General features: G+C 44.7%; 1 protein-coding gene across 4 annotated transcripts in view; it reads left to right on the forward strand.

The window, feature by feature from the left end:
- The first annotated feature begins 4,056 nt into the window (after positions 1–4,056).
- OPCML (opioid binding protein/cell adhesion molecule like) overlaps positions 4,057–27,676 on the forward strand; it is a 339,391-nt gene continuing 315,771 nt past the window's right edge. For all 4 annotated transcript variants that reach the window (XM_044439558.1, XM_044439560.1, XM_044439556.1 and 1 more), the window contains exon 1: positions 4,057–4,223. In XM_044439558.1, the coding sequence (XP_044295493.1) occupies positions 4,057–4,223 (167 nt within the window). The remainder of the gene's footprint in view (positions 4,224–27,676) is intronic.

The following is a 27,676-nucleotide window of genomic DNA, read 5'->3' on the forward strand; positions in this document are numbered from 1 at the left end:
GCAGAAGCCAAGAGAATGCAGCTCCCTCTTCCACAGAGTCTGTCTTTTGTCTTTAGCACATGCTCACAAATTGGGTCCCCAAGGACCTTTCCATTTTTAATGCTCTAAGGCCTCTAGCTGTGTCAGGAAGTTGTGGTAGCGCCATTTATTTTTATTTGTTTATATTGCAACAGCATGCTGTCTCTCCAAACCCTTAGTTTGTAAGAGATGCTGTTCAGAATGGATGCCCTGCTCTGTACTCTGTACAGACTAGGTGCACAGTGGAGAAACCTACCTTGGTTCAGGAACTATCACCGAGCAGAAGAATATCGGTTGTGCAAACATTGCTGTGCATAGGGAAAAGGGATGCAGAAAGCCACTCAGTTCAATGGTGGTTTTCAACAATATGTTTCTAAATTGTAGTAGCGTGTGTATGTGTGTTGCAGTTTAATCACAAATAACCTAATGGTGTACATCCTATAAATCTTGCTGGGAGGGCCCATTCCTAAAGAGCATCCAGCTCTTCCCCAGTTAAGATGGTAAGGACATAAATCCTTTGGGGGTTCCCAACAGCTTTCAAACTCGGAAGCTAAGGGACATCCAGTCCAGAAGAGAAGGAGAAGTAGAGCCTATTTCTAGCTCCCTATTCCTCTTGCTCTAGATTTTCCATAGGTGACCATTTTTGGCTGTCTAGTGATAAGACCCAAGTGCTGACAGAGAAGAGATTGTATTCCAGCAATATGGTCTCCTTCCTCACCAAAACACCCCTTTTGGCCCCTTTCCAAGGTCACTTTTCTCATCTTCAAAAGAAACCAGCACCTTTCTTTCCATGGCTTTGAAGGGGTGAAGCTCTGATTCCCAGCTCGAGGTCAGAGTTCTGTCTCCTCCCTGGAGCTAGGAATCTGGAGAAAAATTCCTAAGACAATGACTAAGGGTCATTGGATCATTCTCTGGGTCCAATCCTATGCACATTTAGACAGAAGAAAGCCCTATACCAGTCCTGGGAGTTTTAAGACTGTTTTCTGACTAAACATGGATGGTGTGTTAGGCTTAAACTATAATCATATGCACATTTAAAAGTAAGTGCAGAACATTTCCAGACCTGAAAGTCCTGGACATGGGATGTTAATTTGAACCCCCTTCTCAAGAAGTGTTGTTTGTTAGCATGGAAGTCTTTCCCACTCCCATTGAAAGCCCAATGCAGTTGCCCCAATTGCTCTGTTCCCAGCTGAATAAACCCAACTGGAGTGGGACATAGTGCTGAGCATACAGAGGCCATGTGTTAGGCAGGAGACTGGATCAGGTGACCTTCAAGGTCCTTTCCAACACTATGATATTGCCATAGAGTTACAGTATGACCGCTAACAGAGTTACCTGTGAATGACTTCCACTGAACATAATCAGGGCTTCTTTCAAGGAAGGGTATGTCAGACTGAGTGGCACATATTGTATCCCTTGCTCTTCAGCCTGACTTCTAGTCTAGCTTGTAGATGTGTTAGCAGAAAGCCTCTTTTGTGGTAAGACATTGTTGGTGAGTTGAAAAAGGATGGTTTCTTTCTTTCTTTCTCTTTTTTGTGTATGGAGAAGTGGCAGGATGCTCAGAGGGGCTGGGCAAGTTCAAGACTTCATGAAAATTCATGAAAACCCCTGTTGAGCAAACAAATGAGAGGTGTGCATAGTGTCATTGATTTTATTTCTCTTTCTTGTGGCCTTCCTTCAAAGTGTTGGGGCAGATGCAATGCAGTGGATTAATCATCCGGTTGTGACCACAGAAACCAAATTCAAATCACTTCTGTATTATGAAGCTCACCAGGCACCCTTCAAACTAATTTCTCTCAGCTGAACTTACCTTACAGGGCTGTTGTGAAGTTAAAATTAAGAATGGGAAAAGAAGAGCTACATAGGTTGTCCTGAGCTCCTTGAAAGGCCAGGATATACGTGCCGTCAGTACAGGAACACACTCACTCTCACACACAACACCCTGAGTGATGTACAATCCAGATTTCAAAAACCAAATGTGAACAAGGTGCATGGTACTGGAATGCTGCGGTCCCAAGTTGAAATTTGAAAGCAAATTGTGTGTGCTTGTGCTTGTGTTAAGCAAGAACTTTGGTTTCTGTTTCTAGTCCCTTGTGTTAAGTTTCTCCAATGACCCCTTCTGCTTTCTGCAAAATGAGGGCAGGGCAGACACTTGGACCATTTGATTTGTCGATGTAAAAAGTCTCTAGCTGTTTCTATTCTAGCTGAGGCAGAAAGTCTCTAATAGGATTAGGGCACGATTCTTTGGTATGTTTAGATGTGTGTGGGGGGTGGGGGGAGGAGAGGGGTATGTTTAGTACTAGAACTCCCAGCATTCACAGCCTGCATGGCTGCCTAGGGAATGCTGGGAGCTGTAAGACTTTTTCTCCCATCGAGACATGCGTAGGGTTGCACCCTTAAGCATCCTCCAATTTGCACCCAGGCAGGTGGAGACGGTGACGCACGCCAAGCCAGCCCTCCCCACGCCGCTCCTTCGACTTGCTCCGAATCGCCTGAAGCGGAGCTTGCATCTTGCTTTCCAAATTGGGGGGGGGGGGGGCGCAGAGAGGCAGAAAAAGAGCCCGACCAACAACCTTAGCCAATCCCAACAGTGGCTCACTTGTTCTCCGCGCTTCCTATCCTGCTGACAAGATGCTGACTGGGGTGGTGCTGCCGAATGCCCCGGCGCGGCGTGGCTGTCGCTGCAGCGGCAGGGGGACGGCAGCGCGGTCGTGCGGGGACCGCTCGGCCCTGCCGGGGTTCCCCGCCGCCGCCGCCGGTCCGCAGGGCTGCCCACGCCGGGCTCAGCCCGCCGCGCTGGCGCTGGCAGGGTTAAGACGGAAAGTCCCCCTGGCGCTCCGGCGCGTCCTTCGCTCTGCTGAGACGAATGGGCGAAGCCCGCCGCCGCCGCCGCCGAGTGTGCCTGTGCCTGTGCCGGGGACCCAAATCGCTGGTCAGTGATGGAGTCGCTGCCATGACAACCCCGGGAAGTCGGCGTGCGCGCGCGAGCGGGATGCTCCTGGCAAAGAGGAGATGCTCCTGGCAAGGAGCAAGCGCCGAGCGGGGATGCTGAAGCGGGCAGCCGCGGCGGGCGCGGAGGAGGAGGAGGAGGAAGCTGCGGCGGCGGCGGCGGCGGCCGCCCTCGCCTTCGCCTTCTGCCCGCTAGTCCCGCTGGCCAGCGTGCCCTGAGCTGGAGACCACCGGCCACCGCGTCCGACGCTGCGTTTTCGCCGCATCTCGAGCTCGGGCCAGCAGGAACCAAAGACAGACAGACAGACAGAAAAAGAAAGGGGAAAGAGCAGAGGGAGGAAAAAGAGGAAAAGAGAAAAGCGGGGGGAAAGAAGAAAGGGGTACAGCCCGTACTTTGTAGAGCCACAGCCGGGCGTTGGGGGCGGGCTGGCCCCCCGCTCTGGCCGCTCGTCCCCCTCATTTACTTTCACTGGATTGGAGCTCCTGACGGGAAGTTTTTGGTGACATCGAGTGCTTGCCCGTGTGCGCAGGTTCCCCTTCAAACAAATCAACAAGCCACCGCCACCAGTATGATTATCCTTTGGGCAGAGGCTGCCTGAAGGGCCCTCCGCTTGCTCTCCCTATTTTGGGTCCATCTCTGCCCCCCCTCCTCTCTCTCCTCCCCTTCTATTTCCTGCCAGAGAGAGTTGCGTTTCCTCCTTCTTGGGTTATAAACTTTTGATGCCAGATCTGCGCAGCGCGTGCCCAGCGGAATCTTAAAGTGGCATCTGGAAAACAAACGGAGGAGGAGGAGAAGATCCGTGACCTTCCTCGCTCGCTTCCCTGCGCTCAACACCTTTCTTTTCCGTCCTCCCCTTCCCTCCTGCGCCCGGCACCCAAGAATTACTGGGGAGTACTTTCCAATGCCGTTCGGCAGCCTTGCATTTCCAGAGCTGGATTTTCTCTGGGGACTCTGCTAATCCGTTAGTCAATCGTTCCCGTCCCCCGTTCTCATCAACAAACACGGTGCATCCCCCCTCAGCCACCCACCTCCATCTCCACCACCATTTCGTGCTTTTTTTTCCTTGTGGATCGTCCCTGCAGCCCAGGATGGGGGTCGGTGGGTGCTTAGTCCTGCCCTGGCGGTGCCTAGTCGTCCTGTGTCTTAGGGTGCTGTTCCTTGTGCCCGCAGGAGTGCCGGTGCGCAGCGGAGATGCCACCTTCCCCAAGGCTATGGACAACGTGACCGTCAAGCAAGGGGAGAGCGCCACCCTCAGGTAGGAGCAGATGTGTCTCTGGTGTCTTCTTGCACAAGGGCAGCAACTGCCTCTTCGGGTGGGCTTGGATGGATGCCTGGGGCTTGGGAGGAGTGGTGGGAAGTGCACTGGGGATGCCATGGGAGGTGATGGTGCATGGTGGTAGGGAGATGATTGCTTTAAGTTGGCCGTGTCTCCTGCAAAGCTCGCTGTGTTGCGATGCCTCGACTGTGGGTGCTCGGCACGTATGGATTCAGAGAGCTTGCTTTGTCCGTGAGCTGGGGGCATCTCAGTCAGCTGGGAAGGATGTGAAAAGAGGTTGCTGATGTGACACAGGGAAAGAACCTTTCCGAGGCTGGCTGGCATTGCTCAGAATGCTGAGAGAGCCGCAGAGGATTTTTATGGACTGGCACATTGCATCTGCTTTCGCTTGCAGTGGAATGTGGATTGTTGGCAATGGGGTGTCGATGGAAGGGGAAGACGTTTTCTCTTTAGGACTTGGGTACCAGGCGCATTGGCAATCAGGCTTGTGTTGGTGCCAGGGGATGGGCTTGTAGGTGCCAGACAGTTTGGTAGTGGGGTTGAAGTGACAGACAGGGCGAGCCTTGTGCTTCTTTTGCCTTGAAAATGGTTTAGAGGAAGGTATAGGTGGAGCAAGAGACTATGTGGCTTGCATCTCTGGGGTGGGGGGTAGGGTGGAGGTCTGCATCACATGCCACTCCCCCCCCCCACCCACAGCTGCTTGTCGTTTGAGTTGGTTTCCAGGGCTATGATGTCTCCCAGATATCTGTGACTTTTCGTGTGCACCCTGATTGGTTTATATTCTCTGCACGAATCTGTTAATATCAAATCAATCTTTTACTCCTGGGGTACCTCTTTCGAATTCTGATGGACTGTCTCCCTCCACTCCCCCCTTTCATTTTATCTTGTGCTGTTTTGCTGTGAGAGAAATGCAGGTGGCTTAGATACAGATGGGCCACTTCCCTGCCAGACGGTCCAGCCAATCTTCTCTTTTCATCTCCTGAAAGAAACAGGCACAGGAAGCATGACCTGAGCCTGCACAGGAGGTGAGATGTCAGATGTCTGAATCATAGCAGTGGGTCTGGCAGGTTGGAGTGGATGATGGACTCAGCTCCCTACTTTATCTGCAAAAGGATGGTTCAAGGACCCATTACCCCTTACTGATGTGAAAACAGTAAAGACCCTTGTGGCACCTTAAGGATGAACACATTTGTCACGGCAAGAGTTTTTGTGGACTAAAATTCATTTCATCAGGTGCCAGAAATGCTACCCTGAGCTTCAAGGGGCTGGGAGGGGAGGTTGCCAGCTGTGTGCCCATGTGGCTACACCAAAAGAAATAGCCAAACTGTTTGTCAGGTATACGACTCAAAATGTCTGTCTGGTGGTGAGCAACACCACACCCCAGAATCCAGAATTGAGCCGAGCAGAAGTTGTGGTGGGCGTCTACTGCTAATAATTTGTAGTTGCGTTGCTCTATCCTAATAATAATAATAATAATAATAATAATAATAATAATAATACTTATTCTCTTTTGCCACCTGGATCCGTTTTCCATAATAACTAATTACTTGAACCGTATAAGCAAACAAGCAAGCAAGGCAAGACAAAACAAAACATGTTTGTGCCTATGCCCTTCTTGTGATAAGCTGTGGTTAATTTGGAAAGATGCAGGAAAGGGAGGCGTTTCAAGACTGGCATCTAGAACCCCACTAAACATTATTGCTTTTGTTAGAATGAATAACCTGAAAGCTATCAGTGGACAGTCCAGGCTGCTTTACAGAATATTAGATGACCCAGAATCCTTCAGCTCTGATGCTGGATTGGCTTATATTGCTTATGAACCCACGATGAAGGATTTGCACTCTGTGCATGCTCTATGTTGGTCCTTACTTTGCACAACGCATTCTAGGGCTGTGCCATAGCTTTGAAAACAGGTTCCAGAACTAACCCCTGACTTTGTGTCTGGTTCAGTCTTGTATTTCCAACATTCATACTTCTGCCTGCCAAAGCAATGTGTAGCCTAGGTTCTTTCTCAGTGAAATGATGGGATTTCAGGATGTAGGCTCATTTGGGACAAACCAAACACAGAGAGCTGCCACAACATCTTTGATGCACCAATAAAAAATGTCTCTCTTTGGCATTTGGCTGGCCAGCCAGCTGGCAAAAGAGCATATGAGCATCTTGCTATGATTTGGTAACAGAAGTAAGTGAAACTAGCAAGACTCCCGATTGTCACCGATAGGCTGAACTCCTGTATCCATTTACCCAAGAGAAAGTCCCATTGAGCTCAGTGGCCTCCCGAGCAGGTGTGGCTACCATTGTTCAGGGCACACCAGCACAGCTGGTTAAACTAGTTAACAGCAGTAATTCCCTCTTGGGAGGAGGCCTGGGAAATCCAGTTATTTGCAGGAGGGGTTGGAGGAGCAGGGAGTGATTAAGATGCTGGAGGACAGAGCTGGGGCTCATACAACCCACCCTATGCCCCCTAAGCTAGGTACTACACTGTCTTCCTCTGCAGGGGAGGATGCCGTCCCATTCACACTCTTGAAGTAAGATTCAGCTCCTCATCTGCTTTGCCTCAGGCAGCACGCCCAGCACTGGCACCAAACAACAGTTCCCCGAAAGCTCATGGGCAGCCATACACAATGTAAAAATGCCCCATGGCCCATGACAGCATGCTGCAGAGACAGGGCCCAGTGGTGTTCTCCTGGTGCAAGTAGTGTAGAGTTTGGCGAAGGCCCTTTCAGCCAGGAGAGCAGCACAGCTCTGGCTGAGAGAGGAAGGAGTGTGGGAGTCCTCCTTCTTTCTCAATGGGCCATTTGTTGGCCCTTCCAGCTGCTTGTTCGTCATTTATCTCCCCCACTTTTCTGGGACAGAGAGACTCATTGGGACAGGCAGACAAATCACACACAGCCATTCACATAGGAGCCTTCTTGTCCTCCGCTCTTTCCAAAAGGATGGTACTAAGCATTCCCTACTCTAGCTGCTGGGGCGGGGGGAGATGATTGAATTGTGAATCTGCAAGAGAGAGAGAGAGAGAGAGGAAGGCTGGCTACATAGCAAGCACTAGATACAGAGTGTACATGTGGATTTTGGACCTTATTCCAACACAGATTCCTAGTTTTGAAGTAGCTGTTTTGTTCATTGATTTTGCAGTTGTGCAGGAAGCAACAATTAACAAGCTTCCCACTTAGGCTTGAGACAGATGATATGTTTTGTGTGTGTATGGTTGATGCTGTTGAAAGAGAGCATGTGTGTGTGAGAGAGAGAGCACTAAAGCTGATTTGAAAGAGGGGCTGTTGCTTTGCGGCCAGTGTACTCCTTGCCCTCCATTTCAACAGATTTTGCAGGACTTTTGCATTGTTTCAAAAACCTGCTGCACCTGCTTGAACTGGGGTGATAGTGAGGGTGTTCGTTTGTTTTGAAGGGAGGGAGGGAGATTCTTGTACACAACACTGGAAGCAACACCTCCTTTGGACCAACCTCTCAAATACTATAGCATGTCATCATCTTGAGCTGTTACTTCTCTACTCAGTCTGGTTAGCTTATGTCTGCTTCTAGTTGGTTTACATCTGCTTCTCTGTCCAGCTTCTGATGTTGGAAACTGCCATGATTTTGCCAAATCCTGTAGACACAGGGAGTTGGGGATAGAGTAAAGGAGCACAAGGTGAAAACTGCTCAGGATAGACTTAGGCACAGGTGTTTGCTATGCTCAGCTTGGGGACAAAAGTGCACAGAAATCCTGGACCTCACTCAGCAAGGCCTGGATCGTTGCATGTTTAAAGAAGTGAAGCCTCATGCATCGCCCTCCAATGGGCCATCCTACGCTCTTCCACCACCTGAAGCAAGAGGCAACTTGTCCTGCCGATGTGTGCCATTTCTCTTGCCTCGGCTCTTCCTCACCATAACGCACCCTGAGCAAGCTCCCACAGGGACTCGTGGCCCTGCTCCTTCCAGATGTGCAGCTCTCTGGGAGCAGCAAACACCTGGAGGCTGCTCTGATCAGCCCTGCCAGCTGCCTGGTTGCCGAGACAATCCCAAATTGATTGGGCCGTCTGGGGCGCACACTGGAAGCGCGGGCGATGGGCCTTCTTGGGTTAAGCAACGGGAGAGAGACAGTATAATTTGCCCCTCCTCTGTCTGGGACTTTTTCTGATTAAAAATGCATCAAGTTTCATTCTACATGCATCTGCTTCATTTATAGGATTTGTTATTGCACACTAAGTAGTCAGTTAGGGCGTCCAATACTAAAGCAAGCACCAGCCTGCCCTCTTTTCTCCATGGACTTGGAGTGTGTTGCGCAGATGGATGGAAAAAGTGTTAATTCCTACCCTCAATAACATTGGTCATCTGCCTCTTATGGTTTCCTTGGAAGATATGACTCCTTCTCCTCCTCCTCCTCCTCGTCCTCCTCCTCCTCCCAAAATAGGGATGAAATCAAGACTTCAGGAAACTTCAAGGACCAGTGATGACTGGGCAGGCCCTGCTTTCAGAACAGGCCCCATCTGTAAAGCTACTCTAACCAACATCAAAAATGGCACCATTTGCATGCATGCATCTGTGTGGATCATGCCCATCAAAGTGTCGCAATTCCAGTGATGTTCAGCTCAGCTGCTGGAATGCAGTGTTCTGTCAGTTCATAAATAAATATTCATAAATAAAGTTTTACAGATGTTAACATGTACATATTTGGTCCTAGGAGCAAGGTTGATGTGCTCTTCAATATAGTTCTGTTACAGTATGCTGATCTTTTAAAATGCGAATATCACCTGCAGGGGCAGGGGTGGTAGTGACAATTGGCAAGATCAAAACATATATGGAAGAGTATTTAAATGCTTTCCTCTTGCACAGCTGTCCTTTTTCCCTGCCCTTGTAGGACAGGGATAGCCCATGGCTTCTAACTGAACATCAAAGTCATGAAATAAGCCAAAACTTCTGATTTTTGGAAAAGTGAGTCATGCAAAAATTAAACAAATGGAGGAGGATGCCGACAGTGCCCTGCACACTATTTGGTTTGGGGTCAGCCCTGCAGGAAGTCTGCAACCAACAAAAGTAGGTCTCCTGACTTGGAAGCCCTTTGTGGAGATCAGGAAGTATCTCCTCACTCACTCTGTCCTGCTGGTGCAACAACTTCTCCTCAGCTGGTCACTTTTCAATTCCTACTTTTGACCACAGTTGGATAATGCCCATGGGCTGAGTCCTTGTATAACTAAGCTTGCCAACTTCCTTTCTTTATTTCTTAAAAAATCAAATTGATTTGTGATACTATTGATCTTAGTGCCCTGAGAAACATCACTCAGATTTCTGCAGATCAGGCGGTGCTGGAAGGCCCCCAAAGAAGCCCGGCCGTTCCTTCTCCTGCTATGTAGGCAGCCTTATGTCTGACATTACACAAAGCTCAAAGCAGGCCTGGGAATTCTGGCAAGCAGCAAGAAGCTTTTTCATGCATAACTGGGCAAAAGCATCCCTCTGTATTCTTTGCCTGTGGAAAGTCCCATGTTAGAGCTCCTGTATCCCTGCTAGAAACAATTCCTGGTAGTGGGACTGGCAAAGAACTCGAAACACAATGCTGCAGAGAGGCTGCTCAACAGAGAAGACAGACCTGGGCTAGAGGGACACATGGCAAGTCAATATAAGGTTGTTATCACAATGCCTTCCATTTCTATGTTATCTTTTTTAAAGAATGCCATGTGGCCAGTGATTAAATTATAAGCTGTGAGATGCCAAACCTCAAGGCAGCCTGCAAGCAGACAGTTCGCTCTAGAAAGAAACCTTTCTCCAAGGCCCTAACAGATGGGCTGGCACCAGCAGTGATGACTTTGTGGCGAAGGAAGAGTACTTGGCACATGCTCCTTTTCATTACTTTCCTTTTTATGGGGCTAAACCACAGGACCACTTAGACTCTGTTTGGAGCTTAAAAACATCTAGATTTTTCTTCCTCGTTTTGGAACTATGGAAGTGGTGGTGTGCATGAACTGGTCAATTTCACCCAGGGAAATAGGAACATTTCATTCCAGTTCATAAATCATGTAGACATGATGGGGATCTAGGTATTTTTTCCCTTGCTGACAAGGTATAGATGCTTGGAACATTTCCAGGCTGAGCAGAAAGAATGTGCTTTGCAGGAAAAAAAAATCCTCAGAACTGGGACACTGAAAACCCACCCTGAGGCACATGTATATCAGCCCCATATTAGGCTTAGGGTTAAGGCCTGACCTAGGGCTAGGGTTAGAAGAAACACCATACCAGTAGAGTTGTAGAGCTTGGAATGTGTTTGGAATGGGCAGAAGGAATGAGTTGTACAGAAATGCTTCCCAAAACCTGGGGTTCTGAAAATCCATTGTGAGGGATTTGTACTTCAGTCCCAAGTGAGGGCTGAGGTCCAGGTTAGGGTGAGGGTCCCCAAGAAGGACTAAAGGCTTTAGAACCCGTTCAGAATGTCATCCTGCACATCTCATTCTCTTGGCCCATTCTAAACACCTTCCAACACCAACAGCGATATCGGGCTGAAATAGCCATGTTGTACAAAGAATTTTCAAAATGCCAGCTTTGGTGATGTTTCTCTGCACCGATCATTCTTTCTGCTCATGTGGGTGGTAGTTAAAATATTTCACTCTAAATATATATTTTAATTAACCTCTTCTTAGTCATCGCTATTTCTCATATATATAGCTTCATTAATTGGGGGAAGTTTGCTACATCGGCAGATAGTCTTGCTAGAATTCTTTCTTTTAAAAAATGAACTAGATTTGGAGCTGCAGAGCAGATGATTGTTCAGCCTCTAACATATCTGGAAAACCACTTTAGGGTTCAGTTGTATGAGCACTAGACATGGTCTAGACAGGCAGAGAAAAACTTAAACCCCCAGCTCTATCTTTGGCAGAACATGTCAAGGTCAGAACTTGGGGTCTGCATTCAGAGCAGGCTCCTTCTACCCTCGTGAACAACTCTGAATGACTGCGGCAACAAACCGAACCGCATTCTGCAGAACTACTTGCAAAATCAATGGGCCCTGCTGGTAGGACAAGAGTATTCACCAGCACATTCCTATGATGTGAGTGACAGGAAAAGGGGAAGGGAGGAGCACTGCCTCGAGGAAGAAATTGCACATTCATTGTACAGGACCCAATCAAGCCATGACGCATTGCCCCCCGCTCCCACATTGCCCCCAGTGTGGTCCAGAAATGACGCACAACTTTCTTTCTGCCATTTGAGGCATTTCAAGGCACGTGTTCTCCCCTCGATGCACCTGTGGTTGCAGTCTCAGACTGTTGCCAGCAGATGGCCAACTCTGATTTATTTTTTCCAGACTGCCCTTTTCCATAGCCTTAAACATTAATGTTCAGCAGTGCGACCTGAGAATATGCATCTTCTAAGCAAGGAGGAACAAAATGTTTTTCCCCCCGCCTTTCCTTTTGCCCTTTTCCCAGAAGAAGTTTGTGTACACTTTGGTAGAATTACTGTATGACTTTGCTACTTTCGGATGGTTCTTCGATACCTGGAGAGTAGTGACGCACCTAATTCTCTCTCCTAAGTCATCCCTCTCTGCCTCACTCCATTCAAGATGCTCAGACATTGTTGCCTTTTGCTCCACCCTGTTTCCTCAAAGTGATCCTAACACTGCCTTTGTAGTCTCGTCTTCCCCTCCTACCTTTCATCACAATCACTGTGTGCTCAGCCATTACATCTCTGCCCAGCTTTCCTAATGCCATACTATGATAACTTGCTGCCAGATGTTGATGGCTTTACTTGCCAAATCACTTGTGCCAAATGGCCCTCCTACTACAGTTACCAACTTTGGATTCCATGAATCCTGATCAGTTAGGGAGGACCAATCCTGGGATAAGTCAGAACAAAATTCAGTGGGTCAGGCAAGGAGCAGAAATTCCATCTAGGTGGTAATGAGGGGAACAAATGCAGATCTTTGTGGCCCAAGGGAGAGGCCAGATTGCTACTTGATGAATTAGGGGCAAAGGATGGCAGATTTATCTACCAGATTTTCAGATTACTCCAAACCTGCTTCTTCCAACAGAATGCTATTTTTTTCTGGGTGGTAAAGTTAAAAACTGGCTTAATTGCCAAGTCTAGTTCCTGGATGCTCACTTTGATTTGTGCCACTTGGAGCCAGCATAAGTCCTGAGACATTCCTCCTCTGTGGCGATGGGGTAGGAGACATCATTCTATGCTTCTCTGTTGCCAATATTTTAATTCCTCCTTACTAGCAGGTTAAAAGTATAATCTAATGCATGTTTAGACAGATGGAGAGGGAGAGGGAAATCCTACAATCCCCAGCATTCTCAGCCAGTTTTTTTTTCTATTTAAATAAGCAGAGGATATACCCTAATGCATCATCTCCCCCTATAGGAATAGTAATTACACATTGAATGATCAGTGAGGATGTTAAGCATTAATGCTAGCACCAGCTTTCTCTCTTTTCTCCATGGATCTCAGCTATGCTGAGCAGCTGGATGACAACAATGCTAAAGGTGGCCTCCATAACTTCTTGTCTTAGAAACCTTGACATTCCTCTCAATTCCTTTGAATTGAGAAGGACACAAACCCAAGCATTCTCACGTGAACAACACAAGGTCAGAGCACCTGTTGTGCTTGGAGAAAGTCCCATGTTTGATCTGCAGGTAGGGTTGGAGAAGGGGTCACATGGAAACCTAACCCTAGATTAGATTAGGGTTAATTCCCAACAATGTACTCTACAGTTTCTGAAGTAGATTAGTTTTTTCTGAGGCATGTGCTTTCCATTTTTCCTGTAAGTTTATGAAATCTTAGTCATATAAAATTTAAAAAAGCACTGAACATAGGTAAAAGCACAAAATATATATTATGTGGAGTTTTGTGTGTTTTATGGAGATTTGCACATTTTCAGGGGTGTGACATTGTGCAAATGCATGAGGACACATTTGTGCAAAACCTGATTCTATCAATGCGCAGGCCATAGGGTGAAATGCTACAGGTCATGAAATGAAGATGGAGCCATTTTCACAACATCTATACATCACTAGGGCTGGAAAAGCTGCCTGCAATCCTGGCAAATCCCTGTTAGTGTGGATGGTACTGGGGCTAGAGGACCAGGTGGTCTTGAGATAAGGTGGGCTCCAATGTTTTACTCAACCTTTAGTGCACTCACATTCAATTTCTGTTAGTTACAAGTGTCCTGTATTTGTCCATGTTCTCTAATATGGCAGAATATGACCCAGTGACCATGCAAAACCAGGCTTAAATCTTATGCGAACAGTCAGAGCAGCCATGCCATGATCAGAAGGCCTAGAATTTCAACCTACTCTAGAGGTTATTGAGTTTTGGGGCCTTGCTAAGATGCGATTGTTTCCACTGGTGTGTGTCCCCACACACCCTCCTTAATCACAAAACAGAGAACATCAAAGCATAGCCAAGGCAGGGACACACAACTTGAATGAGCAACTGAGTAAGCCAGAGAGCATGACGGTGTGGTGAAAGCAAGACGAAAATAAGAACGAGGGTGCTTGCTGCACCATGTGTCTGTGTGTGATGCTGCCAACAGACCAACCGTTTATTATCAGTGGTGTACATAAAGGCATATAAAACAACAGCTGCTAGGACTGTCAAAGATTTATGGTTTTATTTAAGAAATAAATAGATCACTTTGAAGGGTTCAGAAGCGGGTTTCTGTGAACAAGCATAAATGTCTGGGAATGGGAATGCTTGGAACCTGCTGTTGGCTGGTTCTGCTGATGTCTGGCTGAACGATTGTGGACAGGTCTGTTTGTCTTTCTGTACAAAGAATTCCTGGACAGCTGAATTTTGCCCATGTGAGCAGTTCCACTCAGGGACATTTAAAAGGAGCACCAAACATGGGTGAAATGTGATTCTCTCACTTCTGGTGTTGCAGTTATGGGTTGAATTATCATTGTGCCACCTAGAATACTTCATAGAAAAACAGGGCAACACTCCTAACATGCCTTCTTTCATTCCAAGGGTCAGTGCCCCAGCCAACCAATTACACATTGCTGAGAAATTTACTCCATCTGCTCCGTATGCTGTGTTCATTAACCCTGAATAGCTCTGTCCCTTTCCACTGTTTTTTTTTTAAAGTAAATGTTTGTTTTTTTGGGAAAATATATTCCAGAAAAACATAATTGCTTGATAAGCCGTTCCCTTCAGTTCAAAACTTGTCTCACCAGGATGCAAAATGATGAACTGGGTGCTACAAGTTTTCTCACCAAATATCTATGCACAGGTGCATATGAACTAGCTAGGGATGAGAAATGTACTTGTTCAGGTAACATTTTCATTCAAATTTACCTTTTAAAGCAATATTTACCTTTCAGTATGCAGATTGAAACTCATTCAAATTTATGGATCTTTGCATTTGCAATGGAATTCTCTTATGCACACAAACATTATACTTTTTGGGAAAATTCCTGCAAAAGGCTATGTATTAGGGAAAATAAGGTTGAAATGTATTATATTAGAAAAATGTTTACACTAAATGTGTATATTAGGCAAAATTGCACACAAAATGGTTGTATTAGCAATATGCACAAAAAAAGGCATTTGAAATTTCAAGCAAAATTTTATTTTTCTTAAATAATCAAGATCAACTGAATTTAAGATTGGAAACATTCTCAAAACTTGGGGCAACCCAAACTTAAGATTGGGAAAATCAAAAAATAAATAAAAGACAACACTGACAGTTTTTTCATCCGTAATTAGAGATAAGATGCATACATTTCTTATAAACTTCTATGCATTTTTATTATTTCCTTATGTTGAGATTAACTGAATATAACATTCTCAAAGAGCAGAATAAACCAAATGTATGCTAGGTGGGGGGAGATAAGCAGAGAAAAATCGAAATGAGCAGAATTGTCCAACCCTAACTAGGCACAAGATACATTTTCTTCCTTGGAGAGTTTTCTTGAATGAGAGTTGAACACTGAAGAATAATCACTCCAGTATCTCACACTAACAGTTTTAATCAGGCCTGCTGAACAGGCAGAATAGAGAAAGTGATTTACTCTGGATCCTTACCAGAAAATTGGAACCGTTTCTGGTTAAAAGGGACAGTTGGAACTTATTTAACTGTCAAGGGTATGACTTCTCCATCAAGACAGTTTGTAAATGTTATACTGTTATTCCAAGTCATCCTCTTAGAATCCTGCAGGCATTTTGCATTTGGAGGAATCCTCTCCTTTTTATTTTCAGGTTTCACTTTAGTTGAGATGTCATAATCCAGGTTTTCTTTTGGTTTTTAGGATGCTTTACTGCATCCAAACGAGTATCGTCTCACCCTGATGGTACTGGACTTTCCATCTGCCCTATCTGCCATCCTTCCACTAACATGTATATACAGAGACTTTCACTTCTTCCTTCTACAATTGCAGACACAAGTTTTAAAGTAATGCTGAATTTTCATCCTGATATGGCACCTATGTTTCTGTGCCTACAGAATTGCCATCTTCCGTACTATCTTCATAGGGTTCTATGATCTGGCAGATATTTAATTCATGAAGCTTTTCTGGCATGGAAATAAATGATGATGATGATGATGATGATGATGATGATGATGATGATGATGATGATCAACTCCACCAGTCAAGCTTCATCCTGGGGGAACTAAAGAATGAGTCCTCACATCCACCAAATTCAAGAGCCTCAGAAAATTCCAGTTGTGGGAGCTACAAGAATTGCATAGAAAGCAAAACCTGTTCATTTGTTGTGGATACTTCTGATATCCCTAATCACAAAACTCTTGATTATTTGTTTGTTTTATGCAGCAGCAGCTCTTGACTGCAGGAGCACTTGGTATTTCTACAAGCGTGGGGAAGATACTTTCCCATCATCTCAGTAGCTACTTTTAGGAGTGAAGCCCAGCTTTGTCAAAGATGCCCCTAGTTTCCTCATTTAGGAATCACTTGCGGAAATTGATGTTAACAAATCCATTTGCTCTGCTAATTCCCCCTAAATCAGCTCATGCACTGAATGTCTGTAACCCTGAATAAATGCATCTTTGCAGTGTTATCCTCCAAGTGAGAACCACCTTCTTAGCCATAGAAACCACAGCTGCCAATGTCTTAATATTTCTTATAACAGGCATGTGAGTCTCACTGGAGTGTGCTGCAAGGTGGTACATGGGTTTAACAAGATCGCATCCCCTGACAGCCCAATCCTGAAAATGTGCAAGTTACTGAAAACTGTATATTTTACATGTTCACCTAGGGGAGGAAATGCATATTTTTGGTAGTCCCCCCCCATGACTAGATTTGAATAAAATTCTAGACATTGAAAAATAAATATGGTTCACAAGTCCACAGAATCTACACAAGTCAAGGAACACCAGTGCACTGTGGAATCCATGAGCCTTATTTGTAGAAATATGAACCCATTTGGATCCATTACAAATTTCTCCAATGCTGTTTCTAATCTCGTTTGAGGCTCTTCTGTGTAGCAATCTTGTTTCTCTGTGTTCTGCTTATTCATGGTACATAGGAAATGGTGACTGTGCAATGCTTGAGAATGCTAGGATTTTGAAAATTCTGCCTTGCCACTTGAAGCATGCTTGTTGCATTGCATGAATAGATTTTTTGCAAAGGGAATAGCCCCCAGATGAGAAATTTACAAAAATGTGCAAATTCCTTCCATAACCTACAGGGAAGAAAAATTAGTCTGCTGAAGAAATTTGAGCAAATTAAGAATTTTGGGCAAATCCCATCAGAATGGGGAATGGAATTTTTGCAAATGGGCATTCCACCATTTGCAGCAGATGTGTTCTTGTGCTCGTGTTTGAAACTTTGAACAGGGCAAGTTTGCATGTTTTGCAAGCAAAAATGAAATTCTCCTGTGTTCCTAAGCGTATACTGAGCTAAGAAAAACTGCAAAATGTAATGCCCAAGGAAACTTCCATAAATTGTAGCAGACACATTTAGATGCTTTTCTAAAAGGGAAGCAAATCAAATATTTGAATGGTTGAATGATGGAGCAAAAGATGTGTGCTGATCCACAAGAGACAAATGGAATAGATTTGATGAAATCTGTGTTGCCCTGCTTCTGGCATGTTCAAAATTAACAGGTTGATTATAACAGAGGCTGAAATGGATATGAATGACAAAGTGGACGCTAGTCCATAAAAGATTGCTAGGCTTTAACACAAACCTATGTATGCTTAGACAGAAAAAGACTCCCAACTCCCAGAATGCCCCAGCCACAAACTATAGACTTTTTTTTCCTTTCTAAACATGCATAGGATTGTGTTTTCAGTTGCTACAAATCTCCTGGTTGTAGGACTTTGGGGGTATTTCCAATTCCAGAAGTATACACTTTGGGATCACTTTTTCATATTAGGTTAGCATTAATGACAGAACAGTGGGACCAGTCTTAATAAAAAATGGCACATGCACCTCTATAAAATTGATGAATTGTGCCACAAGGGAGGGGGTGTGGCATGGATTATTAAATAGCTACTTTTGATGAATAATGAGCAGTGTTGCTGATATATGACTGCAAATCCGGTGGAAGGAAAAGAGAAAGAAAGAAGTGTTGATTGGAGATGAGGAGCCAGGATAACAGTGAGAAAGAGGGGTTAGTGCTAACTGTCTTCTTAGAAAATCATGGGAAGGTTCGCGTGTTGTTAATGAGATGCAAATGCTCACATGATTAGCCCATGCTTGGGTGACAGATCACAGGAAATAAAATGTGATGTTCCCCACCTCAGACAAATATATCTAGATCTGGAGCAGGGGAAAGGAAAGGAATTCATCTGGATATAGTCTGGATACATTAAGTTTTCTCAAGTTTTACTTTCTTTGACACTGATTAAAAACGAAAAACAAAAACTTGCCCCCAGTCAAACTCACCTTAATTGCTCAGGCTTTTTGAAATTCTCAATTACTAAAAAAAAATCCAAAATAAAGTACTCAGACTACTCTATCAGAGAATTCTCCTATTCTGAAAATTTGCCAATTAGTGGATATGTGAAGAAATCCAATTAGGACGACTGCTTCATTTTTTAAACTTGGTTGCAATGGCATCTCCTTACACAGAAAGAAATTTGTTGTTGTAGGTTTAATTATAGTGATGCTTGGTGTTGTTTTATATTTTTCAGATTGATCTATTGCAGTTATTGTTTTTTAGAGCCCTACCAGACAATTAAAAAAGAAAGAAAGAAAGACCTTTCCATGACATTTGTGATAACTCCAATCTGCTACCAACAGTACACTATCCATCTTGACACAGGAGGGCTGGACATATTCTTGCTTACTGACAAATAGTGTAATATTTACCACCTTCTGGGATGTGGAGATGCATATAATTTTACAAAAGCTGGAGTCTTTTGAAGAGATAGATTCCATGCCTACACATGTGCATTCCATCCATGCTTGTTTATATCAGTCATGCACTCAGTATTAGTCTGGGCAAGGGAGTTGCTGTTATTCTTGTCCCCCCACCCCTTCAGGCATGTTGGAGGTAGTGAACCCCCCCCCCCCCAAAAGGATAAAATGGTACGACACTTTCTTTACAATTGACATAAACCAATCAAGGATTTCCAGCTATTGCGACTTTTAGAAACAGAGTAATAAGAGCAAGAGTAAGATGGATTGGAATGAACATCTCTGTAGATGTGGGAGCTAGCTGAAGCTTACAGAGGGCTGCATTATTCAAAGCCCTTCTAGAACTTTTTTCTCTTTTGGCTGCAAGAGGATGCTGTCCATAACCCGAAGCAATGCTTGCCTCTGTAGTGTGTATAATAAAGGCAACTGACTTGGCCACCAGGAGAACCAAGGGCCAGACACAGGACAATCACTGATATGTATAGGTGCAAATTTAGCAGCAGTGTTTATAATTTAAGAGAAATACAGTACATCTCTGCATCATGTGGAAGACTTTGCCCATGTGATGATTTTTGCCTTGCTTAGTTCACTGTCCAGGTGCTGTTGGTGGGCCACTTCAAGTCCCAGCTCCTCCTCCTGATTTATTTAACTTTATATTGCACTTGGACTGGACAGGCCTTGAAATACAGACACTTTCAAAACACAAGACAGTTGGCCAAAAGCCCCCCAGACAGAAGATTGCTCCCTGTAAGGGTCACTCTCTTAGGGTAATCGCTCAGGGACTGCAAGCTGCTGGTAGGCAGGTCCAGAGCCAGTCCTGGGCAGGACCATATCTGATTTTCTCTCTGCCACCCTCTCTCCCTCTTTTCCACATCCATCAGGCTGCCACCAGAGGGAAAGACTGGTCTTGCCAAGCTTTGGCAACCTAGATCAAAGATCATAGGTTGCCCACACCTCTTGTAATACCAGACTTTCCTCCATTGTTTTCCCAACAAGCATTAACTCTTTCCTCTATAACCAAGAAGAGTTTCCTGCTGTTGAAATGCTTCCTTCCCCCTTTCATTTAAATTTATGAAAAGTTAAAATGCCCACAAATATTCTATACTTCCCCAACAGCTGAGCCAATAGCCAGAACTTCTCATTCCAGTAGAAACCAGAGCCAATAGCTTACAGCCAATAGCTGGGGGGGGGGGGGAGGTTCAAACATCTGTCTCTAGTCTTTAACTGACAACACCCTCAATGTTTCTCCAAGTGCATGTGAATGTGACTTAATAGAGTTTAATACACACACCTTACTGTGCCCAGAATGTGGAGAGATCTCTTTGAAGAGAATGTAATATTGGAAATAGACTTTCTTGGCCATCTGCTAATTTTCTTGGAGCAGCATTCTGAGAAAGGGCTGGAGTGGGTGAAGAAGGCCCTCTGGCCCACTCCCAATGTTCCGTAGCCACATAGGTCTTACCGCAGCCACTGCTCCGTGCATGCTCTTCTTTTGCCTATAGGTTTGCAGTTTGGAAAGAGGGGGCTGGTATCACCAGTGGACCTAATTTGTTTCAAAGTGGTTCAGTCTATGTGCTGGTCATAAGGATCATACTAGGGAATAGCAGCATCAATTCAGAGAAAACAGAGAGCTGAACTGGTTGCTGGAAGACCTTCTACCGTCAGTGTTGCAGGGAGTGTGTGTGTGTGTGTGTGTGTGTGTGTGTGTGAGAGAGAGAGAGAGAGAGAGAGAGAGAGCACAGAAGCCAAGTCAATGCCTTCTCTTTAGGGCCTCAGTTTCCCAAAGCAGGCTGTGAAGATAATAATATCACCCTGTCCATTGAGTTCTTTTACTGTGAAATGCCGGGCACAGCTAACATGTTATTACTGCTGCAATTCTTTCTGCCATTAAATCTTCACTGATAACTGGGTATTGGGTGCAGGGAACAAAGTGACTTCCTATTGTATGTGAATGCTGAAAGTGCAAGGATTAAAAAAGGATGCATCAACAGAGCCCTGCTCTCCTAGCACCATGATCCTGTTTCAGTCCCCGTTCCCCTGCACCCACACTTTTCACAAAGAAGCTAAATATATACCTGCCGTTCTCAAGGTACATCTCTCTTTCTCTCTCTGTTGGAGGTGTAATTGGAGAGTCAGTGAAATTACAGCCACGGGTACTGGCATTTTGGATCTACTTGGCTGGCATAATAATTTTTTCTCAAGGGAGATGGTATTTAACTTGTCTTGCCTGCTCCTGATAGTTATAATTACATGCCCACTAATTTTACTTCAATACTTGCAATATTGGCTGATTCAGGGGTAGGATCAAGGTTGTGAGAATGTTCCCCTCATCAAGCCAGTTGCAAATACCATGTTTCATATATCTTATGCTGTTCTTAACTGTTGGAGGAGGACCCTGTTGCCCACAAAACAAAAAAGAACATAGAAATCCATCACATACCTCTGAATACAGCCAATCTGTGTATAATGAGTCTGGTAGATTTTGGATTTTAGCCTCTGAAATCATTAAGATGTTTGGAGAAAACTCTGAAGCAAGCAGTTCCTAGCCAAAGAGCCCAGGTATGGAATATGTTGGCGTGGTTTTAGCCCGTCCTCTCTTCCTCCACTCACAATTGTGTTCTACCACTCATTATCTGATCATGTGCAAGTGAGCTCCATCAGCTCCAGGAAGCCTGTAAATGGTGGAAGCTGACACCAATGTCAATGGCGCAGTGTATTCCCTGTGGGTGTCAGCCTCAACTAAAAGGGGCTTTCGATGTTGCTGAACCCCTTGCCCCAAAGATACTAGCTTCAGTACCATGGATAGCTCCTCAAAAGTTCAGCCTGTAACCTGGAGTGGACTGCAAACCTCGAGTGCCTGCAGATGAAGTCTGCCTGTAGTTACCAAGGAGGAGGGGAAGAAGAAAAAGAATGAGAAGAGACAAAGCAGATGGGAAAGCAGAGAAAGGGGGAGAGGTGGAAATCATTTAGCACATACAGGCTGATTCAAGAAGTCCAGAATGCAAAACTTGGAAAAATTTCAGCTCTCCAAGAAGGAAGAGTTCTTAAATCAGACCCAAGTAATCAGCAACCACAACAAGCCTGAGGGAAACTGAAGGATGTGGTAGCTGCGTAGAGTTGAAATTTATGGGGCTTCAGCCAAAGCTGTTTTTCCAAGCTCTGGGACATGTTACAGCACAGTACTTTTTCCTCCCTCTTCTCCCTATTTATTTATTAATTTTTGTATAGATTCCTCTCCCCTCCCTCACCAAAAAATCTAGCAAATTTCTAACCCATATAAATCCAATTACCTGTGTTTTGCCTTCAGGGAGTGAGGAAGATTAATGTGAGTATTTTGGCAGGAATATAAAAGGAAAGAGGTGGTAATAACAATAAAGGCTCGTAAACAGGAGCCAATCGCCAAGCCTTGTGCCTGGAAGCCAAGCTGTAATTCTCATGGCACTTTCTTGCCAATGCCAGTCAAGGACCTTTAGAGAAAATCCTGTGAAGAAGGAATGGATCTCATACCCTTGCTGGACCCTGGACAGGCAGAAAGTGTGAAGCAGGGATGGCAATTCTGTCTAATTCTGATCCCTGTCACTGTTACCTGTATTCCTCTGTCAGCTCCTTCCCATTTCTGTATTAAAATGCAGTTAATTTTGGATGGAGGAGAGAGAAATCCACAAAATCTCAAGTAGATCATGTTTAAATATGCAGGTTAATATTTTCCCTCAAATGAATGCATTTTCTCCCAACATATGCATTGAAAAATGTTTCATTTTTGAAGGAAAACAGATTGGAAGTTTTGGGAACTGTGCAAACCTCGAAAAGTGAGGCGGTTGTTTCAGGCAGCAGGCAGCATGTGGTAGCAGCAAGGTGTTGGTGGAGAAGCCTGTTCTGCAAAGTCTGGGTTTTACCCCCTACTTAGCCTGATGCTTCAGCTGTGGCAGAGAGGGATATGCTGGGATCAGCACAAGGAATGGGAGGGACCACTCTCAGGCACTAAACTGTCTTTGACCGGCCCTGGTGAAAGCCCACTAAATCCACATTAGGCCCTGTTGGTCAGTTCAGTTCTTATCAGAATGTGCAAAGACCGAATCCCCCAGACATCCCCAGGATGCAGTAATGCAGTACACAGTCCTGGCCTCCTGTGCAGAGGGTAAGAAAGGGTGCATCCCACTGGTCTCAGAGCGGTTGCTCCCATGCAGATGAATAGTGGAAAGTGGATGCAAATGGCCACCCTGCAGCATCACGTCTGGGTGGGTTCACTGGAATGCACTTCCTTGCAAGCTCGCCTGCATCTGCATGGCCAAAAATGCACTAGGTTACTCAGACTTAAAAGGCATGGATCTATCACACCAGTATCTTTACCAAAGAACTGGGATTAACTAGAGAAAGGTCTGGGATTAACTAGAGAAAGGTCTGGGATTAACTAGAGAAAGGTCTCATTAACTAGAGAATGAGTAAAGCACATGCTTAGCATGCAAAAGACACCTGCATTCAGCCCCTGTCCTCCCCCTCCCCTTTGTTATATAACTGCCTGAACTTCGAAAACTAGCAGGAAGCAAAATTGACTTCAATCTTTTCTGGATGTGCTATTGTCATTTTACTTGTTGATGCTGTTTTTGTCTCAGTTTTACATAGGGTGACATTAAATCAGAATATTTTTCACATTGGCTTCTTCAAGTGGTACAGCCTATCTGGGATTCTACACTTTCTGCTGTTGCATGAGCAGACCAGGTCAAAGATCCATGGATTTTAATGACTATGTACCCATAGGATAGTTTATGATAAGGACTGCAGGCTTCTGTGGCTTGAAATCCATTCCTGTCATACCTTGAAAAAGCTGGCTGAGATAATGCATCCCCTTAACAACCTCCACCTCTCCTGTCACATTGCACCAAGCTCATCACTGCCTTTATTACCATACCTCATTTTATAACACGCTTTATCAGTGACATAAAGAGTTGGGGGAAGGGGCGAGAGGGAAAACCAGAATAGCAACATAGTCTATAATCAAGTCATCGTATTGTAAATAGGAAGCAGGCTGTTAGTAAAAGAGAGAAAGCAAGCTTTTACACCTTAAATGAAGAGTCTTCTTTATGTTGTAGTCACATTTAATTCAATCAGAGAAGCTGTTAAATCTCAGACTTAAAAGTCAATGCAGTATTGGTGGTTTTCAGTTTGTCGCAGCAGGTGAAGGAGGAGAATGGAAGCCTTTTGCAGGGAGTCTTCGAACTTCTTAAAAACAGCCAGGCCTAGGGTTCAGTGCAGCTCTGTTCAGAAGCAGCCACACGTTCCCTTGATTTCCATCTCCTCCTTGTTCCTCTATATTACATTATGTGGAATGGATTTGCTCAGCTTTTGAGGCTTTGCTGTTGGTGTTTTAATTATTATCTGCAACTGTACTCTTCTGTTACTCTGAGTTCAGCCACTTTTGACTGGTGTAAGGGAAGCATAAGACAATTCCAGAGCTTCTTTAGAAAAAGAGAAGGGAGGGAGAGGGGTCTGGATCTTACCAAGCATTCTGCTTGGTCTTTGAAGGCTAACCAACACCCTTCATTATAGCTTGTAGATATCACAGCTAGTTTATACATAGTGGAGTTTAACTCAGCCAGATAGTATTATATATTTTGAGCACCCATTTTTCTAGCATAAGCTCTGAAAAGGTTTCTGTGAAACTTCCATTGCCAGTTGATGAAAAGGCAAGTTGCCCTTCAATAGAACATTAATAAAGAAGCTAAAAGCTGACTTGCCTCTTCAGCAAGGCAAGTATGTGCAGGGGAAATAATTATGGTAAATATAACCAAGCAGACAGAATTATCTTTCAGGTTGGAAATCACTGGGCAAGAAGAAGATATGCATGACAAGAGCTGTGTGCAGTGAATTCAATAAGGGTGCTTCCAAAATTCACCTGTTATGAGTTCCACCATGGGCAGCATTGTGTAATAGCCAGAATCCAGGTGATAAGCCAGTAGTGGGAACCAAAGAAAAACTGAGGACTGAAGGAAAGATGAAGGATACATTAAGATAAACACTAAAACCTTGGAACGCCTTCTTGCTCAAGCAAGGCCTAACCAGAAAGAAATTTTCTTATAATTCAAGATTCTAACCTGGGTATATGACAGAGGAAGCTCTGTTTCACAGGAGGAAGTAGGAGATGGGAGCATCTGTTGGTTCTCCTGGATTTTTATCACTATGCCCCATTGCTTGGGCATTCTTCTAGGGCATTGGAGGAGGAATATGACTAGGTGGCATGGCTTGCCCTGGCTGTGGTGCTTTCTGAACAGATGGAGCTAGAAGATGTTGCTGGGGAAGCACTGTCCTACCTGATGGCCATTGAGGTGCCTTTGTCACCCATGCTTGTAACATGGAATCCTTGGGGAAAGTCAACCAAACATTTGGACTAAAGAGTTATCAGAATATGGATGACAAGGAACCCGACTTTTGTATCCATTGACTCCCCCTAAGAATACCCCTGAACAGGTGAGGGGAAACTCACCTGTTCTGGGATGGGTGTCACTTAATAATTTGACCAAGCTGGGCGACTTTGGAGGGCTAAGGGACTGTGTTGCCTCTTAATTCCACTGGGGGTCACATCCTTGCTTCTGCCACTGCTGCGCGATTGAATTTGCTGCTGAAAGTTGCTGCAGACAGCAAAAAAGCAGCAATTTTGCTTGAGAAAAGGTGCATAAAATCATTCTCTCATGAGACTTCTGGCAGCACAATTCTTTTTCCATACAAGACTCAAATTCTCCATGTACCTTGTTTTCAAACAGAATTGCCACTGCAATAAATTCCGTGGTGGAGGCCATAGGGGCTGTAAACTAGGCCAGGAGGGTAGTAAGTGGCATGTGCAGCATGCTGTCCATCCTGGAAATAGACCAAGGCCTGTGAGTGGTCACAGAGGCCACAAGTTGCCTACTTCTGTTGCAAAATTTGTGGCTGATGATGCGTTTGCTACTGCTGATACTATAGCACCATCTGTATGAATGGCACTACATTCGTACAGAAACCATACATTCATAATGGCACTAGAATACAAGAAACCAGGTTTATGGACTGATAAGCTTGCAGTCTAAACTTCTACTGAAGTGAAAGGGAAGGGGAAGGAGAAAGGGGAGAATAAATAGGAAAAAATAGATGGTATTGTTTCAGTTACATTTACAATAGATCTAGGGGACTGAGCCAGGACACCTGGGAAAAGGTGGGTTTTTAATAAAGATATGTGGGTTATGTTTAAGCTGTCCCATCTGTGTTTTGTAGATTGTCAGACACCATCCACTGTGTCATCCACCCATTGACAGATTGTGTATTTTTCTGAGCTCACCATAAAATCAACAAGCAGAATGAACAAAATAATCTTAATCATAATAAAATTATGAAGTCTGCACAGCGGACAGGGACCAGAATTAGACAGAGACTGAAGATAGATCAAAAATGTATAATTTTTAAAAATGTCATACACATTAGTGCATTTTAAAGCAACTGGTGTGTTTTTGAACAACCAATTCTTCATTCAATTCCAGAAAGTCCAAAATTCACAACTCTACAGGATTCATCCAACTTGGAAAAGATGGTCCTCATTTCAATCCATTGCTGATTTCTCAGACATCCTTAGCTTTGAGGAGGGAGTTTAGAGGAATGATACCACACAGGTATTCTTGGAGACCGTTCCAAGCATGGAGGTAGCAAAGGAGAAATGTTGGAGGCATCTGAGGGAACAGCAGGTATTTGGAGGCGACAGCCTGGAACAGCTGGAGCAATAAATATCAGAGACGGGAAAGTGTTGGGATATAAGAATTCAGGGATAAGTAGGAAGGCAATAGAGGTAAACAAGACTTGACATCACTACTCATCCAAGGACTCATTGGGTAACTGGATCTTTGCCTTTGCTTCCAGTCTACTTCATAACACTGCACTGGTGATGGCCTAGCTCACCAATGTCTTGTCTGTATGAATGAGGGGAGACTTGCGATGCTCTGTACATGCTCTTCTGTATATGTATTACAAGATCAATAGAATTCCACTCCATTAAACTCTCCTGTTCTGCTGACAGAGAGCGTGCCATCCTTTTGGAAGGCATTGGGTATTGATTTTGGGATTCGAGGTGATGAAGGGATCATGGCATCCCTTTCTATGTTTCTCCATTGATTCATTCATTCAAACCTATTTTGTGCCTAGTCTAATTTCCTTTCCTTCTATGAGTCCATGCCATCCTTTTGTCAGCATGGCTGAAAAGAGATCATCCATTTGAATGATCTTGTATGAGGACCTTCTATTTTTAATTCTGCCATCAGTTGGCAACCCAATGGAGAATATTGTTGCGATAAGAGATAAAAATCTTTTTACTCTGAGTATAAAATCATTTACTCTGAAAATAAACCAAATCTCTGACATGGAAGAAGAAGAAGAGGTAGAAATTGGATCAGGGACAGCAGTACCGCAAGCCAAGTAGGGGATGAACTCATACCCAAGCCTGGAGAGATGATTTCCCTCCAGAACTGTGGCCTCACATCCCCCAAATTGGCTTGTACTAATGTGGGGGCTGATTAGGAGGCAGTGCAGCGCAAGGATTTGGGCCAGGTGGCTACCACTGTAAGGCTCTTTGCTCTTCAAAAGGTAGGCATATCCTGGCCCAAGAAAGATTTAAGAAGCTCTCATTTACATGCCATACATTTCGTAAGGTTCTTTCTTTGGAGCTCCCCAAGGTTCTGCAGTACAAGTCTGACCTTATCTGCCAACTGACTGCTCTACCCTCAGGCATCTTATGGGCCACATGGGATGAGTCCTGCTTAGTCAGAACAAGGCAAGGGAACATCCTTCCTGCTGCAAGTTGGCCCGAGTTCAAGAGACAGAAATTCTGTGGAATGCCATTTTCCTTGTGTCTGGGGATGCCCTCCACACCCATATACACATAACGCAAACACCATAGGTGGTGACGACTGGCATGTCGTTAATACAAATATGAGGGGAGAAAGGAATGGAAAGTAGCCATGGTGATCAGTCACAGCACCAGATAAAATGTCATAAGGCTTCTGAATATATTTAGCAGAGATCAGCAAGGGCCAACTGTCTCTCCTGGAGAGTTGGCAGGCAGGCAGAAGTAAATGCTGGATAGAGATTGCTTGCTTGCTTCATAAAACTGCAACC

This window comes from Varanus komodoensis, unplaced genomic scaffold, assembly GCF_004798865.1.
Source record: "Varanus komodoensis strain SLA01 unplaced genomic scaffold, ASM479886v1 scaffold35, whole genome shotgun sequence".
Classification (NCBI taxonomy): Eukaryota; Metazoa; Chordata; class Lepidosauria; order Squamata; family Varanidae; genus Varanus; species Varanus komodoensis.